At 40.1% G+C, this 20,303-nt stretch overlaps 1 protein-coding gene across 1 annotated transcript in view; it reads left to right on the top strand.

The window, feature by feature from the left end:
- Nucleotides 1-581: 581 nt before the first annotated feature.
- Nucleotides 582-20,303, top strand: part of LOC137006407 (gastrula zinc finger protein XlCGF57.1-like) — a 42,425-nt gene continuing 22,703 nt past the window's right edge. Inside the window, exons 1-3 of the mRNA XM_067367145.1 lie at nucleotides 582-675; nucleotides 7,783-8,417; nucleotides 8,502-8,988. Coding sequence (XP_067223246.1) covers nucleotides 582-675; nucleotides 7,783-8,417; nucleotides 8,502-8,988 — 1,216 coding nt within the window. The remainder of the gene's footprint in view (nucleotides 676-7,782; nucleotides 8,418-8,501; nucleotides 8,989-20,303) is intronic.

Genomic DNA, 20,303 nt, shown 5'->3' with positions numbered 1-20,303 from the left:
GCATCTGCTGTGATTCTGCTGAATAAAGGTTTGTTTTAAGAATTTAAGCTGTTTTAATCGATAGGAACAGTTCAATTTATTATATATTTGTTTTTTAAAAAGCGATGTGAAATGAGTTAATTTACTATTTAATGTATTTATTTATCTAACTGTAATGAAGGATATTTGTGTGAGTAAAACTCATATCCACTGATGAGAAACAGTAAACCTGCGTTTCATTTCTCTCTATAATTCATAAATCAGTTTATCATGAACTCGAGTTCAGTCTCTGTCGAGTAATGATGGAGAAACTGAACTTTTCAACTCCGATTCAATTGAATCAAACACTTTGAGAAATGATTCACTGAATCACGACACGTGCTGCTCAAACAGTGAACATGAACGAGAACAACAAACACTAACAAACTAACTAAACATGATTTCATCAAAGAGTAATCATTTAAATATAATATATAATTCATTAAAATACCAAATGTAGATCATAAATATCTAAATATAAAGTTTATTAATTTGCAGCGTTAGTTTTGAGTGTTTTTAACCGGTCATTGAAGACAATTAACTCTGTTATTCTCTTCTTAAAGATGGCGTTTATTAAAGAGGAGAGTGAAGACATAAAGATAATTATTAAAGATGAGAGTGAAGACATGAAGACTGAAGATATTGAGGAACAAACAGGTTGGTTTTATTCTCATCGTTTTATTGATCCTAAAATGTCCAGCTCTACAGAAATAGAGAATATTTTGTGCAACATTAAACCCAACATCTACTTCTGAATAGAGAACAATGAACAAAAAAAAATCTTTGAGCATCTTAATGCTTAAAAGTGCTTTACTTAACATTTTAACATCTGAACATTAAACAGCAGTAATTGAACATTAAATCAGGCAAAAAAAATCTTTTATAAAGAACCATTTAATGTGTGAGTCGGCAGGGCAAGTGTGTATAACATTTTGAACAGAGAGAAGTCAGTGAACTGCTAATATTTGATGAAACCAGTGAAAATATTTACCTTTTCATTTGTGGTTCAGGTGTAGGGTAGAAATCAATCAAGCGCTGGCAGATGAAATGGTGTGAAAATTACATGTTGTGACAAAATTATCATGGTTGTCATTTACATGTTTTTGTTAATATTCTGTAAAAGTTCTGATACAAACTGAAATAAATTCAAAAGGTCTTTATTAAACTAACAAATTAAATTAGCAGCACTGGATTTGTGTGAATAAACATTAAATGGAAGGTTGACCCAAAAACGAAAATTCTGTTGTCGTCCCAAACCCGTATGAGTTTCTTACTTCTGCTGAACACAAAAGAAGATATTTTGAAGAATCTTGACCAAACATTGACTTCCTCAGTAGAAGAAAAGTACTGGAGGTCAATGAAAACCGTCAGCTGTCCGATTTCCAACATTTGTGTTCAACAGAAGAACTTGTACAGGTTTGGAAAAACATAATGGTGGGTAGATGACAGAATTTTCATTACTAACCCATTAATATTGCAAGCCAAAAACCAAAATTTTGATTGCAAGTGCCAAAAAAATACAAAGTCGGACATGGGTCATTGTTATGTGCTCATAAATATAAATTTGTCTGTAACTCCTAAATGAGATATTTTATATTTTAAATGAGATATGTTTGGGCTCACAGTGAGTGGTGAGACTGTGGCACTTTGAGGGTGCTATAATTGAACAAAACATGAAATTTCCTTTTTCTACAGTACCATTGTACCTTGAGAAACAAAAAAACGTCACTGCAAAATTACCAAAAATTATCTAAAGCCATAACTCTGCAATGGTTTTGCATATTGACACCAAACTCTGTGTCATTATTATGCCACACTGACCACATCAGTTAGGTGACAGTGCCACCTAATGGTCAAACACAAACAGCAATTTAATTGGTTAATTTAATTTAATTATTTTAAGGTGACGTAGATACATTGTAATCACTCATAAATTAATTTTTCAATTTATTTATATTTATATATATATATATATATATATATATATATATATATATATATATATATATATATATATATATATATATATATTATAGTGGGTACAGAAAGTTTTCAGACCCCCTTAAATTTTTCACTCTTTGTTATATTGCAGCCATTTGCTAAAATCATTTGTTAATTTTTTTCCCCCTCATTAATGTACACACAGCACCCCATATTGACAGAAAAACAAAAATTTGTTGACATTTTTGCACATTTATTAAAAAAAGAAAAACTGAAATATCACATGAGTATTCAGACCCTTTGCTCAGTATTTAGTAGAAGCACCCTTTTGATCTAATACAGCCATGAGTCTTTTTGGGAAAGATGCAACAAGTTTTTCACACCCGGATTTGGGGATCCTCTGCCATTCCTCCTTGCAGATCCTCTCCGGTTCTGTTAGGTTGGATGGTAAACGTTGACAGCCATTTTTAGGTCTCTCCAGAGATGCTCAATTGGGTTTAAGTCAGGGCTCTGGCTGGGCCATTCAACAACAGTCACGGAGTTGTTGTGAAGCCACTCCTTCGTTATTCTAGCTGTGTGCTTACGGTCATTGTCTTGTTGGAGGTAAACCTTCGGCCCAGTCTGAGGTCCTGAGCACTCTGGAGAAGGTTTTCGTCCAGGATATCCCTGAACTTGGCCACATTCATCTTTCCCTCGATTGCAACCAGTCGTCCTGTCCCTGCAGCTGAAAAACACCCCCACAGCATGACGCTGCCACCACCATGCTTCACTATTGGGACTGTATTGGACAGGTGATGAGCAGTGCCTGGTTTTCTCCACACATACCGCTTAGAATTAAGGCCAGAAAGTTCAATCTTGGTCTCATCAGACCAGAGAATCTTATTTCTCACCATCTTGGAGTCCTTCAGGTGTTTTTTTGCAAACTCCATGCAGGCTTTCATGTGTCTTGCACTGAGGAGAGGCTTCCGTCGGGCCACTCTGCCATAAAGCCCCGACTGGTGGAGGGCTGCAGTGATGCTTGACTTTCTACAACTTTCTCCCATCTCCTGACTGCATCTCTGGAGCTCAGCCACAGTGATCTTTGGGTTCTTCTTTACCTCTCTCACCAAGGCTCTTCTCCCCCGATAGCTCAGTTTGGCCGGACGGCCAGCTCTAAGAAGGGTTCTGGTCATCCCAAACGTCTTCCATTTAAGGATTATGGAGGCCACTGTGCTCTTATGCTGCGTTCACACCGAATGCGTCTGGGGCGTCAAATTCGCGCCAGATGCGTCTAGTTGGAAGCTTGAACATTTTGAAGTCAGACGCGCGTAAAATTCGCTCATTCGCGCGTCTAAACAAAGTGTGTTCAGACGCGAATTCGCGTCATGGGAGGGGCTTTAATCTCTTTCTGCACAGATCCTCTGAATAAACACATAATCTCGTCAGTTGGAAACCTGTAGCGGCAATTTAACTCGGTTATGCCGGCCGACTTTTGCTAGCTAGAAGGTGGGCTAGTATCAACGGCTAAAATCATGCAAAAAGTTTTACAACTAACCAGATTGTCCGATTTCTTCGCTTATTCTCTTCCAGGCAAGGTCCTTTTTATTCCTGTCTCGATAAAAATATAATGACACATCACAGAACTCAGGGTGGCTAACGTTACACACAGCGACATCTTTGTTCTGGTCTCCGGCATCACTGATCACATCATAAACACGTTACTACCAAAGCAGAGTCCCTGATTGGTTAACGCGCCGCGAATTTACGCCAAAGTTCAGATTTTTCAACTCGGGCGTTTGGGCGTTAGACGCTCAATTCGCGCGTCAGCCGCGTGAACGCTCAATTCGCGCCGCGCCATTCGCGCGTCAACGGCCGATTCGCGCCGCGCTAGACGCTTGATTCGCGCCGCAGGACCTCTAGACGCGCGTTTGCATTAACTTAACATGTAAGTCAGACGCCCCAGACGAGTTCGGTGTGAACGCAGCATTAGGAACCTTAAGTGCAGCAGAACTTTTTTTTTGTAACCTTGGCCAGATCTGTGCCTTGCCACAATTCTGTCTCTGAGTCTTTCAGGCAGTTCCTTTGACCACATGATTCTCATTTGCTCTGACATGCACTGTGAGCTGTAAGGTCTTATATAGACAGGTGTGTGGCTTTCCTAATCAAGTCCAGTCAGTATAATCATACTTACATACTTAAAACATATTTACAGCTGGACTCAAATGAAGGTGTAGAACCATCTCAAGGATGATCAGAAGAAATGGACAGCACCTGAGTTAAATATATGAGTGTCACAGCAAAGGGTCTGAATACTTAGGACCATGTGATATTTCAGTTTTTCTTTTTAATGAATCTGCAAAAATGTCAACAATTCTGTGTTTTTCTGTCAGTATGGGGTGCTGTGTGTACATTGAGGAAAAAAATGAACTTAAATGATTTTAGCAAATGGCTGCAATATAACAAAGGGTAAAAAATTTAAGGGGGTCTGAATACTTTCCGTACCCATGGTATATAAAATATAATATATAAAATATCTGGATTATGCAGGCCACCAGCAGCTAGGAATTAAGTCCTACCATGATGTACAGGGTACTACAGACCATATTTTATTCCTTTAGCCCTTAGTTTCTCCCGTGGACCATCAAGCAGTTTGCGTTGGGAAGATACCTCTGCTGGAAAGTCCGGAAAGATACTGATATGACTCCCATCAAAAGAGAGCAGGATTTGGTTACGGGCAAGCCGCAGTATCTGTCTTAACAGTATCATGATGTATCCTGGCAATCATAACTCGCGGTCCGTTGTTCACGATGCGGCCACTGCGGTGAGCTCTGTCAACCTTTGTCACATGGAAAATGAGCTTCTCCCGATAGTGAAGGCAATACGCCAGAGACAAAATTGTGTGGGGTTGCCTTTCTTGATGTTGTCAGAAAAACTAGCTATCTTGATAATTTGTCAATGATATCTGGCCTCTAAATCTGTTACCTTGGACTTCAGAGACACATTCTTTTTTGATAAACTTAAAGAGTGCCTTCCATCATGTCGGCTGACGATGACGAGCCTTTTTGACAATCTTTTAAGATTTATTTATCATCAACATGTTAATTATGTTGAGTGATCAAATTTAGTAAGAGCAACAATGTTTTAAATGATTAATTTCAACAAGTGTGACGGAGCTAAGTGAGAACGCGTCCTACTCCATGTGCTGCTCTCTACGCCCCCTTCCATCATCATTCTTTCTGAAGTATTTCCACACCTCTAAGGCTGACATTGTTTCTGCTGCTGCCGTCAGTCTCTCTGTGCATGGAAAATTCTGTCAGTTACGTCACGTTAGGTATCAGGCCGGGTTCACACCGCAAGCGGCAGCAGAGCAGTGTGTATTTTTTCGGCGCCCATGTTAACAGATGAGAGCGTTCACATCGCACGCAGAGGCTGCGCGGCAGCACGGAGCAGGAGCAGAGCAGAAGCAGCAGTGCCGCGATCGTTTTGGCGCTGGGTTTATTTTTGCTGCGCTGCTAACGCTCAATTAAAGTGAAAGTACACCTTTGATGGACAAAATAAACAAGATTTCACACAAAGTGCTCAAAATGCACAGAATAAGCATATCTAGTGTGTTTTAACAAGAATTGAAGTATGTCAGGAGAGAAAATTAATATTAAATATTTATAGAAGCTTTACTAATTTAAACTTGTTTTTAGTTATTCAGTTTGGGTTAAAGTATGGTATATTATAGAAAACTAAACTAAACTAGCCAGAAAATATTATTTATATACTATAATTATTTAGTTATTACACAGACAGCAATTTAGGCTCTTGCATACCCAAATCAAACCCGAGTTTGCTGGCTTTTTCGCTGTGTTTGCAGTCTTGTAAACATGTTCATGCGTCAGATGATGTAAAACACAAAGCTTAACTCATTCGTGTGCAGCAGTGGATGACACGAGGCTTTTATTTATTTATTTTTTTATATATTTTACGTTTATATGTGAGTGTTGTACACCTTGCATGTTAACAAACTTTCAAGACTATCAAGTTTAACAATGACCAATTATAAAAACAAATTTATAGCTGTCTTTGTAAAGAAATGCTCACTTTATATGTAGCTTCGAGCCGCTGCTGTGACGCTGTACAAACGCTTCCAGTGAGAATACTCGCGCGTCTCTGCAGCTGCAGTTCACGCTAACGCGCTGCTTCCGCTCTGCTGCCGCTTGCGGTGTGAACCTGGCATCAGTCTTTGGTATTGAGGGTATTTTTACGAGTACGTGTACAAGTATATGAGCTTGGTATCAGGCCCGATACTGATACTGGTATTAGTGCATCCCTACTGAAAACCCCTGATTTAGATCATGCTGAGGTTGTATCCATGATATCCATGATGGTCATGATGCCGCCAGCTGGCAGCAATAAGTGTGGCACATATTCAAGCCTTTAAAATAGTCCTTTATTAGTTTTTTTATAAAAAAAAAACTGACTACAGGTTGGCTCCATAGCAGATTAAGCTTAGAGAGTTATGTAAAGTACTAGACAGATTCTGCTAGTATTGGACATTTACAAGTAACGGTATAACTGTAAAATGTAAGTTTTGTGGTGAGGAAAGCACATCTCATAAGCATTAATTCTTTAATTGTTATTATTTTGCCATCACCAGCATTTTTTATTATTATTACAAAACTTTAATGACCCTAGAAGATTTTGTTGTATGAATAGCTGAACATGCAATATGTCAAGAAAAATAACACAGATTATTGCGTTAGTTTGCATGTACTTGATGCATGTACTTGATCAAAGCTTTAATCGCTTCCTGCTCCTGCTTCTTATGTGTTTTGATCTGGAGGTTTTGTACTGATTCAGATAAGTAAAAGCACCCCTACCGTATACCAGGAAAATTCTGTCAATGGCGGGAAAGTGTTGTCCTAAATTATTCTCAATGTGTCTTGAAATCGAAATTAAGGGTGTACTTGCACTAGGCAATCGAAAACATGTGAGCACTTTTGACCCTCAAAGTCTAGTTTGTTTGGCTAGTGTGATTGCTCCGTACCATGCCCTGGCCCACTTGAAGAGATTAGGCTCGGTACGGCTGTAGTGAGATTGCTAACCGTGCCGCAGTACAGAACAGCTACTACTTTTGTGTGTGCTATGTCTGACATCATTACAGTGACAAATATCTTCTTTTACTAATAGATTAGTTCACTTTTCAGTTAAGTTAATTCATTCAAGTGTATTTAGGTTTATAACAGGTCTGGTGCTCGCCTTATTGGTGAACAGGAATAGTAGTCTGCAAATTTCTCTATCAATGTCAGCTCTCCTCTAACAAGATGATGATCTTCACCAGATGTGAAAAATACAGGAGACATACAAAATGTGCAGTGGTGGGTCCCTTTGGACCAGGTTTGAAAACCACTGGTGTACTGATGGTCAGCTCTGGTCCTGGAGAGTTTAGCTCCATCCTTTATCAAATACACCTGCAAAATTTAACTTGTATTCTTGAGGACTGCTTGAAAATTACAGGCATGTGTATTTAATTAGAGATAAAACTTAATTCTGCAGGTCCTCCAGGTCCAAAGCTGCCCATCCCTGATCTATAGGGTAGGGTATAGATCAGGGGTGTCCAACCCCGCTCCTGGAGAGTTACCGTCCTGCAGACTTCAGTCCCAACCCTGCTCCAACACACCTGCTGTAATTATCAAGGAACCCTGAAAATCCTGATCCAGGTGTGTTTGATTGGAGTTGGACCTGAAATCTGCAGGATGGTAGCTCTCCAGGTTTGGACACCCCTAGTATAGATTATAAATGTTGTTGTTTTTGATGCTTTTAATGTCTAAATTGTTTTGTCTATTTTTGTCCTAGACCTAACGGCACTCAGAGAGGCTAGCCATGAACCTAATGAAAGGGAAGAAGAGAAAGAACATTATGATAAACATGATTTCATGACTGGGGAAAGGTCGACGCTGGCTAAAAAGACTTCCTCACGAAAAAGAGTTCAAAAGACAGAAACTAAAAGATATTTCACCTGCCAACATTGTGGAAAGAGATTTGATCAGCATAGTAACCTTCAAGTCCACATGAGAATTCACACTGGAGAGAAACCTTTTTCTTGCCGGCAATGTGGAAAGAGTTTCAGTCGAAAAGGACACCTTCAAGTCCACATGAGAATTCACACTGCAGAAAAACCTTACACCTGCAAACTGTGTGGAAAGAGTTTCATTCAAAAAGGACACCTTAAAGTCCACATGAGAATTCACACTGGAGAGTGTCCATTCGCCTGTGAACAGTGTGGACAGAGTTTCAGTGAAAAAGCAAACCTAATAGTCCACATGAGATCTCACACTGGAGAAAAGCCTTACACCTGCCAACAATGTGAAAAGAGTTTCAGTAGGAAAGGAAACCTTACAGTCCACATGAGAATTCACACTGGAGAAAAGCGTCATACCTGTCAAGAGTGTGGAAAGAGTTTCGCTCAAAAAGAAAAACTTGAAATCCACATGAAAATTCACACGGGAGAAAAGCCTCACACCTGCCAACAATGTGAAAAGAGTTTCAGTAGGAAAGGAAACCTTACAGTCCACATGAGAATTCACACTGGAGAAGAGCCTTACACCTGTCAAGAGTGTGGAAAGAGTTTCCGTTATAATGGAAGCCTTACAGGCCACATGAGAATTCATACTAGAGAGAGCCCATTCGCCTGCCAACAGTGTGGAAAGAGTTTCAGTGGAAAAGGAAACCTTGAAAACCACATGAGAACTCACACTGGAGAAAAGCCTTACACCTGTACTATGTGTGGGAATGGCTTTTCACGGCAACAAATCCTTAGGGAACACATGAATATTCACACTGGAGAGAAGCCTTTTACATGTGTTCAGTGTGGAAAGAGTTTCACACATAAATTGTCACTATATAAACACATGAAAATTCACACTGGAGAGAAGCCATATACATGTGATCAGTGTGGAAAGAGTTTCACACATAAATCGTCACTTTATAACCACATGAAAATTCACACTGGAGAGAAGCCATTCGTGTGTGATCAGTGTGGAAAGAGTTTCATATATAAAGGTAACCTTAAGGAGCACATGGGGATTCACTCAAAAGAGAACTCTTTTAGAAGTCGTCACTCTGGAAAGAGCAGAGGTGTAAAGAGTACCTGAAAACCATACTTGGATAAAAGTACAGATACCTTATCTGCCTCATCTCCTAAATCAAATTTAAAGAAAATTACTGTCATTTGGCAAATGAATAAATAAATTATCGACAGCTTGCGTGAGCAACATAATATATAAATTAAAATATTAGTTCATACAGGGTTCCCACGGGTCGTGGAATTTCTGGAATATCCTGGAATTTTACAATTTCTATTCCAGACATTTAAAGTCAGTTTTGTCCAAGTCATGGAATATCAGGGATTTTTGCATTTTTTAGTTTCCATTTGTCAAAATGTATTCTATACCATATTAAACTGAACTTGGACAAGATGTCAATACTGTGTTACTAATTGTAGGTAGCTTTGGCCTACATATTTTACATGGAGTATCTGAAAAGGGTGCAGATGCCTCAAACTGAAATGTAGACCAGTTCTTAAGTAATGCCTATTATGCTAAAGCTGTCGGACAAACATCTCCTCTTATGCCACTCAAATTCTGTAAAACAAGATGGGTAGAGAATGTCCCAGTTACAGAAGGAATGATCAATATATTGACGAACTTGAAGAAATGTGGATGCAGTAGAGGCAGGCAAATCCCTAACCCTGGAACTAAATCCTATACTACTGTTAAAGAAAGTTGCAGAGACTCACTGTTGCCTGCAAAGGCTGCACCTTTCTTGAATCTATATCAGACAGACTGGCCTATGATTCCTTTTCTGGCTGCTGATCTTTCTAATGTTATCAGGTCAATTATCAAGCCTGATATGATTGCTAATGCAAACACAGTATTAAAACTGATGTCAATAGATGTCACAGACAAAAACAATCTCATTCATGCAACTAAAATTCATGTGAGGGTTTTCTGCAGACAAAATGCTGAAGGAACTGGTGTCATCACAGAAGATCAGTGAGAAGTGAGTGTTGGAGTTCAGGATGGATTGCAGAAAGTGCTTACTGACACTTGAAGGGAAATAACAAGAAAAATCTCCACTTGTGTGCAGCATGGATTGCCTAGATCCAGGGAGGATGGCAAGCAATAAAGGTTCATCATGCATCAACAAGTTGAAAAACATCCTCAAACTGCTCACTGAGACCAAACGAGTAGATGAAAATGAGTGTGATGATATTCTCAAACAGTACAGGAAGTTTATCAATAAGACTGCTGAAGAGAAGGGCAGATTTCACTGACTTCAATCCAGGTCACAGGTCAGGTAGATACCCTATTCTATAAAAAGGCAAAAGAAAAGGTGTGTGAAACACTGTGGAATGTTGTGGCACTCCTCCTAAAGCTCTCACATGGAAATGCAATCGTGGAGTGAGGTTTTTCAGTCAATAAACAAATCAAGGTTGAAAACATGAGGGAAAGTGTGGGTCATTTGAGGTTAGTAGGGGGAATTGATAACTTTGTGGTAAATAAGGCCTTCAGTCTGCATCCTTGTCAAGACAATGATACAACTTTCATCTCGAGGAACAGAAAAGACTTAAAGGAGCAGAAAAACTAAACATGAAAAGGAAAACTCTCTCTGATGAGATTGATGAGCTGAAGAAAAAGAGAGCACGCCTCCAGGAGGATGCCTCAGCTATGGAGCAATCTGCTGATGACCTTGCATTAAAGACAGAAAGTGTAGGTGATCTTACATAGATTGCTCAGTCAAACAGTCTAACACGTTCTGAAAAAAATAAATGTGAAGAATGAACTTGATCACAAACAGAAAATCCTTAATTTCTAAAGGTCAAAGTCCATTTAACAAATAAAAGGAAAAAAAATGTGTATGTGTTTGTTAGTTTTGTAATAAAACAACTGTGAATAAGTTAGGGCTGGACAATAATTCAATATCAATATATATCGCGATAATTTTTTTTTTGATAATGGTGATATGATTTTTAAACACATTTCCGGTATTTCGATATATACATTACAGCATTCATTGACTTGAGGCGCAGCCGTTAGAAAGAGCAGAACGCGATTGGCTATTTGCGTGATGACGTACACCACAGAGACATGCAGTCACCAGACAGTTCTCAGTACGCTAAGATCAAACACGAACGCGACAAGTTTTACAAAATGAGTACACCTGATGCAAATGCGACAGAACAAGCTTCCACGACTTGATGAAATATGTGTGCATAACTACACCGTGCTGGTTAATGTTTGGTGTGTAGGAGAATGTGAAATAAAAACTTTAAACTTTGCCACGTGGCTAGTGTTAGGCAAGGCAAGTTTATTTTTATAGCACATTTCATACACAATGGTAATTCAAAGTGCTTTACATAAAGAAGAAGAATAAAAATAGAACATAAGGAATAGAAATAACAGTAAAAACAGATAAATTTGCTATTTGGATTTAAAATGCATTAAAAGTCAGAATCATGATGATACATAAAATATATTAAAAAATACATTAAAAAGGTAATAAAAACAGGAAAAGAATTTAAAGAATAAAAAGATAATACGTATAAGATAAAGTGCAGACAGTTCGGACATAGCACAGTGCTCAATCAGCAAATGCATAGATAAAAAGTTTTGAGTCTGGATTTGAATGTGGGTACTGTTGGAGCACACCTGATCTTCTGGAAGCTGGTTCCAGCTGCGGCTGGCGTAACAGCTAAAAGCAGACTCTCCCTGCTTTGAGTGAACCCTTGGTATTTCTAAATGACTTGATTCTGATGATCTGAGTGATCTGTTAGGTTTATATTCTATGAGCATATCTGCAATGTATTGAGGTCCTAGACCATTGAGTGATTTATAAACAAGTAACAGTACTTTAAAATCAATTCTAAATGCAACTGGAAGCCAGTGCAAGGACCTGAGGACTGGTGTGATGTGTTCATGTTTTCGGGTTCTGCTCAGAATCCTGGCAGCAGCGTTCTGTACGAGCTGCAGCTGTCTTATGGTCTTTTTGGGAAGACCAGTGAGGAGCCCATTACAATAATCCACCCGGCTGGTGATGAAAGCATGAACAAGTTTCTCTAAGTCTTGACTGGAGACAAAGCATCTAATTCTTGCAATATTTCTGAGATGATAATATGCTGATTTAGTTATTGTCTTTACATGGCTACTGAAACTCAGGTCTGACTCCATAATCACACCAAGATTCCTGACTTGATTTTTAGTTGTTTGACCCCTAGAGTGAAGGTACATGTTCACTTTGAGAACTTCATCTTTGTTTCCAAACACAATGACTTCAGTTTTGTCTTTGTTTAACTGAAGGAAGTTTAGGCACATCCAATTTTTATTTTCATCAATGCATTGACACAGGGAGTCAATGGGGCTGTAGTCGTTGGGTGATAGGGCTAGGTAAATCTGGGTGTCATCTGCATAGCTGTGATATGCAATTTGTTTTTTTCTCATTATTTGGCTCAGTGGCAGCATATATAGGTTGAACAGGAGGGGTGCAAGAATTGAACCTTGAGGGACTCCGCATGTCATGGATGTCCACTCAGACATATGGTCACAGATACTCACATAATAACCTCTCCCTTCTAAGTATGACCTGAACCATTTAAGGACCATCCCAGAAAGCCCAACCCAGTTTTCGAGCCTGTCAAGAAGAATGTTGTGATCGACAGTGTCAAATGCAGCACTGAGGTCAAGTAGAACCAGCACTGATAATTTACCAGTATCTGTGTTTAGGCGAATATCATTTATTATCTTTATGAGTGCTGTTTCTGTGCTGTGATGTGGTCGGAAACCAGATTGAAAGTTATCAAAGTATCCATTCAGGCTTAAGAACTTGTTCAGCTGATTGAAAACTTTTTCAATGATCTTGCCTATGAAAGGAAGATTTGAGATTGGCCTGTAGTTGCTCAATATGGTGTTATCCAGATTGCTCTTTTTCAGGAGGGGCTTAACAACTGCAGTTTTCAGGGATTTTGGAAAAGTCCCAGAGAGAAGTGAGGCATTTACCACTTCTAGGAGATCTGCTTCTAAACAGTTTATCACTCTTTTGAAAAAAGATGTGGGAAGTGTGTCAAGGGTGCAGGTTGATGTTTTAAGGTGCTGTACTGTTTCTTCCAAAATTTTACCATCAATTGCTTCGAAAACAGACATAATAGCTACTTTCTGAGGTTGTGATCTGATCTGTTTTTCCCCAGTGCAGCTCAAGGATGTGCTGATCTCCTTTCTGATATTATTAATTTTCTCAGAGAAGAAGGAAGCAAACTCACAGCATTTGCTGTCTGAGAGCATTTCACTGGGAATCTGACTTGGGGGGTTTGTTAGTCTCTCTACTGTAGCAAAAAGAGTGCGGGTGTTGTTTAAGTTTCTGTTTATAATATTTGAGAAGAAGGTCTGTCTAGCTTTGCCTAATTCCACATTGAAAGCATGAAGAATATCTTTATAGATGTTATAATGGATTTCAAGTTTTGTCTTTCGCCACATGCGCTCAGCTTTTCTGCATTGTCTTTTCATATTTTGCACTGCTGTTGAGTTTCTCCATGGTGCTTTTTGTCTGCCACTTTTCTTCCTGACTTTCACAGGAGCAATGTTATCAATAACATTCTGTACTTTTGAGTTAAAAGAATCAAGGAGAAAATCAACAGAGTCTGCAGATATGCTTGGTGTTAAAGATATAGCCTTCATAAACAGTGCACTAGTATTCTCATTTAAGCATCGCTTTTTGACCGAGACAGATCTAGCTTCAACAGTCGGACAGATCAATATTTCAAAGAAAATACAGAAATGATCAGATAGCGCTACATCCTTAATGACAATGGATGAAATGTTTAGACCCTTACTGATAATTAAATCTAGAGTGTGTCAACGATTGTGTGTAGGTCCATGTACATGCTGAGTCAGATCAAAAGTATTCAAAACAGTTATGATTTCTTTTGCCATATTGGATTCTGCACTTTCTATGTGGATGTTAAAGTCCCCAGTAATAGCAAAACAGTCAAACTCTGAGGAAATTGCTGATAACAGTTCTGGAGTTTGTTATTAAACTCATCGCGGAGCTCCGCGCTGAAACCGATCATATGCGCTCCGCGTGTATATCAAAATAACAAACGTATTTTTCATGTGTTCATATTCAAACTCCAGTTCTGACCGCATCGCGAGCAAAATACAAACAAAACGTGCTGCTTTGCTGAGAGAAATGGCCTACGGCTCGCGTGTTTGAACGTAGCTAGAGCAGGCAGAGGTGAATGAGCAGCACTTTTGTGACATTTGAATTCTCTGCTGTAATGCGATCTCACGTGAACATATTTTCCATTTGTGCTGGTAAATTACAGCAAAACAATCCACATGCACACAAACCTCTGCTCTGGTCGCAGGAAAACACATTGTGTTGTAGCACTGAGGAAACGAACACCAGCAATATGTCTCTGAATGACAACTGACCGAGGCGAGAGAAGTGATGCTTCCTCATGCATAATACTGCAATTATAATCTTTTGCATACTACAGTGCAGTGATTGGATTGAATGAGCTTTATGTCATGAATATATGTCGAGAATAACTATTTTTCACTTATAAATAACATTGAGTACCTTTTAGTGTTTTCAATGATGTGCAGCCTATACATATCTGTTTACATCTGTTTTGGGGTTTCATGACCCTTTAAGAATAATAAAATCAGCCTACGTTATAGTTTAATGTTAAAGATATTAATAATACTAAAGTGAGAGAGTCTTATGTTTGTATGAAGGCTAAATACAAATAAAAACTAAACATAAATTAATTTGTACTGTTTTTATTTCTAAAATATTATATAGTTTTATAGGAAGAGATTTCATAGATTTGGCAAATTCATTTTTCAGACGTTTTTACCTCCCTGCTAACAGAAGAAACAGGAGAAAATAGTTATTAAACAAAAAAGGGCCTCCCACTAACAAACGGTCTGCATGGGAAAGGGGTAATTGAACATTTACCGACCTATACCCCAAACAATTTGTACTCCACACCAGGATTTACTTTAAAGGCTAATCCAGCAGCATCACTCACTCACACACATTCCTGTACATCTATCAAAGTGAGTACCGAGTCAATTAACCTGCAAAGCGAGGACCACCATTTCTGCTACAATTACTGGTACATCTATACTATGTTTCAACACTAGGTGTGTCCATGATTCAAGTTTTTAGCTCAGCTTCTTGAAAAAACACAAGGAAAGAACCAGCATTTTACCAGCGGAGTGAGGACATTTCTTACTTAATTATTTCAACTTTAACTTAAGTTTGCTTTTTTGGCCATATTTTTGTTTTAGTGTGGACAGCTCAAAGTCCTTATTTAACTGAACTTTACTTCAGCTGAATAAGGACTTGCCTCATTATTTGATCATTTTTTTCCTGTTTTCATGTTAAAGCTGCTTTAAAAAAATCTATATTGTATAAAGTGCTAGAGAAATAAAAGGTGACCTGACAATTAATGCATTTTATTTTGAGTTTCATAAACAGTCTATGTAAACATGTTTAATTAATCAATGTATTTATTAGACTTTAAAACATAATTTTTCTTGCAGCAGACTTTCTTTTGAGAGTTACAATTGTATTATGAACAAAATATTTCACATCTTTCCAAGTTCTGTCCTTCAGTGCCTCTTCCTCTTCTAGGCACTTCATGCAGTCCAGTTTTCCTGGAACCCTGCGCTCCGCCATGAACTTTCCCAATTGTTTATTTTACCGCCCTTCTCTCTTCTTCTCGCCACGGTCTTTTCAGGATTATCCTGGATGTTTCTACATATGACAAAAAATACCATATAGATTATGTGAGCTTAAAAACAGACACTAAAATGTAGGTTTCTCAAACAGCCTTTGCTCAGTCACAGAAAGAACACTAATGTGGGGCTGCTTGATATGGTCAAAAAGTTATTCAATTCTCAAAGTAAAAAAAAAAAAAACAGACTTAGTCTTTAAAGAATCAAGAACTGCATTGTGAATCATGAGTTCAGTGTTGTATACTGTAGCGAATCATGAGAATAGTATTATTAGTCCCTTACTGAATAGTCAAATAATTGTCCCATATATCATTAGTTTTATCAAATATCAAAATAACTAATTGCAGCTCTGTTAATTGCAGCTCTGTTGCTGAGTAATGACAGCAAGTATCCCCCTCTTTTTTTAACTTTCTCCATATAATTAGAAAAATATCTAATTTAATTATCAAAGATGCTGCAAAAATGAATTCCTCTTCTCAAGAGATGTTTAAAGATTAGGTTAATAGAGCATTTTCTTGAGCACTTCAACAGGTGCCTTCCATGTGAGGGTGACAGTGGGTTTTAGAGGGACATTAAAATGTCAGAAAGCTCTTGGGTTTCATCAGAAAGATGGTCATTTGTGTTCTGAAGTTAAACGAAAGTCTTATGGGTTACTTTTTTTTTGGTGAACTAACCCTTTAAATGAACACTTTTTTAACATAGGCTCATTTTCCATCTCTCCTGGAGTTAAACATTTGTGAAACAAATCCATTCAGCTGATCTCAATCTGGGGGTATCACTGTTAACATAGCTTAGCATAGATCATTGAATCGGATTAGACCAGTAGCATCTCACTCAAAAATGAGTTTCTATATTTTTCCTATTTAAAACTTGATTCTTCTGTATTTAATGATATTATGCAATGCCTGAAAACAGTCCCTGGCTAGTTAACTTCCATGGTTAGGGTTAGGATTGTTTAATATCACTGCCGCTCCCATGGTTACGGCTACAGAATTCCTTGATTGTTAAGCTGGAGTGAGAAAATTGCGCCTAGTCATATTGGCCTAAAAAATCCCAACTTCTGATTTTCAGGTGGTCTTAGGGTGTTTTCACACCTATGGATCGCTTGTTTTGTTCCGAAACAGGGACTAAATTTGTTACAATGTTGCTTTTTTTTCTTGGTTCGGTTCGCTTTCACATGGCAAAATTTCAAAGCGTACCAAAATGCGTTAAAATAAGTCACATGGGAGTAAAACTGTCCTCTTATTGGTCAGAATTTTCTCTGCGTCATCCATCAAAATAATGATTGACAAGTTCGCTCCATGAGTTTATTGTGGCTTTATTTGTGACTGTCGAGACACACACTAACACTTTATAAATGCAGCTCTCTCCCGCAGTTAATTCATATTTGCTGCGGCAAATTCAAACCCGCGCTCTTTCTCTCTCTCCATCTCTGGATTTCCCAGCGCTGTCTAGTAGGCGACCTGTTGTCCGTGTGTCTGTCGAGAGAGACTATTTGAATTTTATAATAAAGCAGAGCGGGAATTGAGACTTCGTCGGGACAGCATTCTCGCACGGAGAAGTGTAATTACACACCAGAGGCGATCGTTGGCTTTCAGATAATGTAAATAATGTGCTCACTCACAGAATCAGACATTACTGATTTTTATATCATATTTTCCGTTATGAAAATGATATAATTTGGTTCGTTGGTCCGTTAACTGGGTCGATTGCTTTCACATCTCAAGCGAACCGCTCCAGAGTTCGTTTGAAAGCGTACCGAGACCACCTCTTCAAGCAGGTCTCGGTACGCTTGTTTGGTCCGCTTTTGGTGCGCACCCGAGTGCGATTGCTGCTTTCCCACCTGCCCAAACGAACCGCACCAAAGGGGCAAACGAACTCTGGTACGATTCAACCGAACTAAATGAGGCAGGTGTGAAAGCACCCTTAGTACACAATTTAAGTACAGAAGAATCAAGTTTTAAATAGGAAAAATATAGAAACTCATTTTTGAGTGAGATGCTACTGGTCTAATCCGATTCAATGATCTATGCTAAGCTATGCTAACAGTGGTACCTTCAGATCCGAAGATCGGCTGAATGGATTTGAAAACGATAAGACATGTTTACAAATGTTTAACTTCAGGAGAGATGGAAAAAAAAAATTGGAGTGTTCTTTAAGGATCAACAATTGTTCACTGTTTTGTGCTCAGTCATGCATATATTTGGCTCTGGTAGACAGTAACAGAGCGCAGCAAACACTTTAAACGAACATACCCTTCGATATGGTTGTCTGTTTTCCACTTTTCTTTCTCTTCGGTGAGGGCCTGTTGGCCTGGCTTGCTCTCCGACCCTGATCTGCAACAGAAAAGCATTTGTACCTGTTACTGTGTGAATCCTCTGGTATTGTTGGATCTTCAACGTTCATGTGTACTGAAAGGCTGACAGGAAAATCTGACTAACAGTCTTTAACAATGGCAGAGTTTATTCACATTAATTTAACACATCCTTCAATAGTGAATGGCTAATTTATTAGGGTCCTATAACTAAAGGCAGGTTTTCTAAAAAGGATTATTTGCCTTGATGTAAAACACTATTCAACTCACCATCTACATCCGAGTCCCCATCCTCACTGCTTTGGGCAGGTGTTTTGTGAGGGGAAAAGAGGTCCGAACATTTGTCTGAAAAACAAAAAATGTGTTATCAGATCTTCTGCAGTGTAAAAAGACATTCTGAAATCAGTGACCATGTCTCGAAGTAAAGCTGCATTTTTTTTAAGATGATCTGAGCCTCATTTTAACAAGTAATCCTAGATGCGCCGTTCCCTTGCCTAATCCCCATTGTAGCGCCCTCTCTGGTGCACCAGAAGAGGTCTACTTTGCTGATATGGCTTGGGTGACATGAGGTTGAGGGGTTCCTTCGGGGAACCAACCCCCTAGGGCCCCTCCCTCTCTAGTGCATTGCAAGCTGTGCAGTTTCTGGATTGGATTGCTGGTCCTTCTCATAGAGGAACCTAGCATTTCATTCATTCATGACAAACCATTGAGTTCCTCTTGGGCCGCCCCTCAGTCTACTCGTCACTAAGGGTGTCGTCCCCTGCAAAAAACTCCAGCGCAGCCTGCTCTACTGTGTCCGTTGCGGGGAGATGACACCTCCTGTCTCTGCTGCTGTGTAAGTGGTTGGTGAGAAAATCACCCCTGAGACAGGTGACCCAGAGATGGGTGGGGCTGTTCTTTTCCCCCCCGGAGGAGGGCCGGGTGGTAAGTCCTTTTGTTGGCTTTGTTTCTGTTCTGCCGCTGGTCCAACAGTCAGCGGTACCCAAATTAAAAAAAAAAGCAGTTCCTCCATCTCCAGGTCTGAAGAGGGCATGGAGAGCAGTGGGAGGAGAAAAACCTCACCACTCTCATCCCCCTCTTCCTTCGCCAGAGGACAGCACCGTGCAGTTTGAGAAGGCAGCCGAAGCCTCTCCTGCGCCCCCTGCCCAACCGTGGAACCAGGTAAGTGTTGCACAGCACACTGTGACGCCGCTTCGGGCCGCCTCGCAGTGTTCCACCTCGCTGCCCCACTGCGGGTACGCTGGTGGTCCCTCTGATCCCGCTGGTACGGTCTCTGAGAGCCTGGTTAGCATTCCCCAGCCCGTCTCGCTGGCTCATTCGGACCATCAGGCTCGGCTATGCAATTCAGTTTGCCCGGCGTCCCCCCCAAGTTCTACTGGCGAAGGACACGATAGAGCCGGTCCCTCCAGCCGATATAAGGTCAGGGTTCTACAGTCCCTACTTCATTGTACCCAAGTGGGTTACGACCTATCCTGGACCTGCGAGTTTTGAATCGGAGCCTTCACAAGCTACCGTTCAAAATGCTCACGCAGAAATGCATTTTCGAGTGCATCCGTCCCCAGGATTGGTTGGCAGCGTTCGACCTGAAGGACGCGTACTTTCATGTCTCGTTTCTTCCCCGACACGGGGTATTCCTGCATGTTGCGTTCGAAGGACGAGCATATCAGTACAGAGTCCTACCCTTCAGGCTGGCCCTGTCTCCCCGCGTCTTCACGAAAGTCGTGGAGGGAGCCCTTGTTCCCATGAGAGAACAGGGTGTTCGCATCCTCAACTATCTCGACGACTGGCTCATTCTAGCACAGTCTCGGGATCAGTTGTGCAAACACAGGGATTTGGTGCTCAGACACCTCAGCCAGATGGGTCTTCAGGTCAACTGGGAAAAGAGCAAACTCGCCCCGGTGCAGAGAATCTCTTTTCTCGGTATGGAGTTGGATTCGGTCGAACAGATAGCACGCCTCACAGAGGAACGTGCTCAGTCGGTGTTGAATTGCCTGTTCATACGTTCAACGGCAGGACAGCGGTCCCACTGAAATTCTTTCAGAGGCTCCGGGGACATATGGCGGCTGCAGCGGCTGTAACACCGCTCGGTCTGCTTCATATGAGACCGCTACAACACTGGCTTCACGGCCGAGTCCCGAGATGGGCGTGGCAATGCGGCACGTTCCGGGTGGCAATCACTCAGGAGTGTCGCCAAGCCTTCAGCCCATGGTCGGACCCCTTGTTTCTTCGGGCAGGAGTGCCCCTAAAACAGGTGTCCCGGCATG

The sequence above is a fragment of the Chanodichthys erythropterus genome, chromosome 3 (assembly GCF_024489055.1).
Source record: "Chanodichthys erythropterus isolate Z2021 chromosome 3, ASM2448905v1, whole genome shotgun sequence".
NCBI lineage: Eukaryota > Metazoa > Chordata > Actinopteri > Cypriniformes > Xenocyprididae > Chanodichthys > Chanodichthys erythropterus.
The sequence above is the reverse complement of the archived record's forward strand: the minus strand, read 5'-3'. Positions and strand labels throughout refer to the sequence as shown.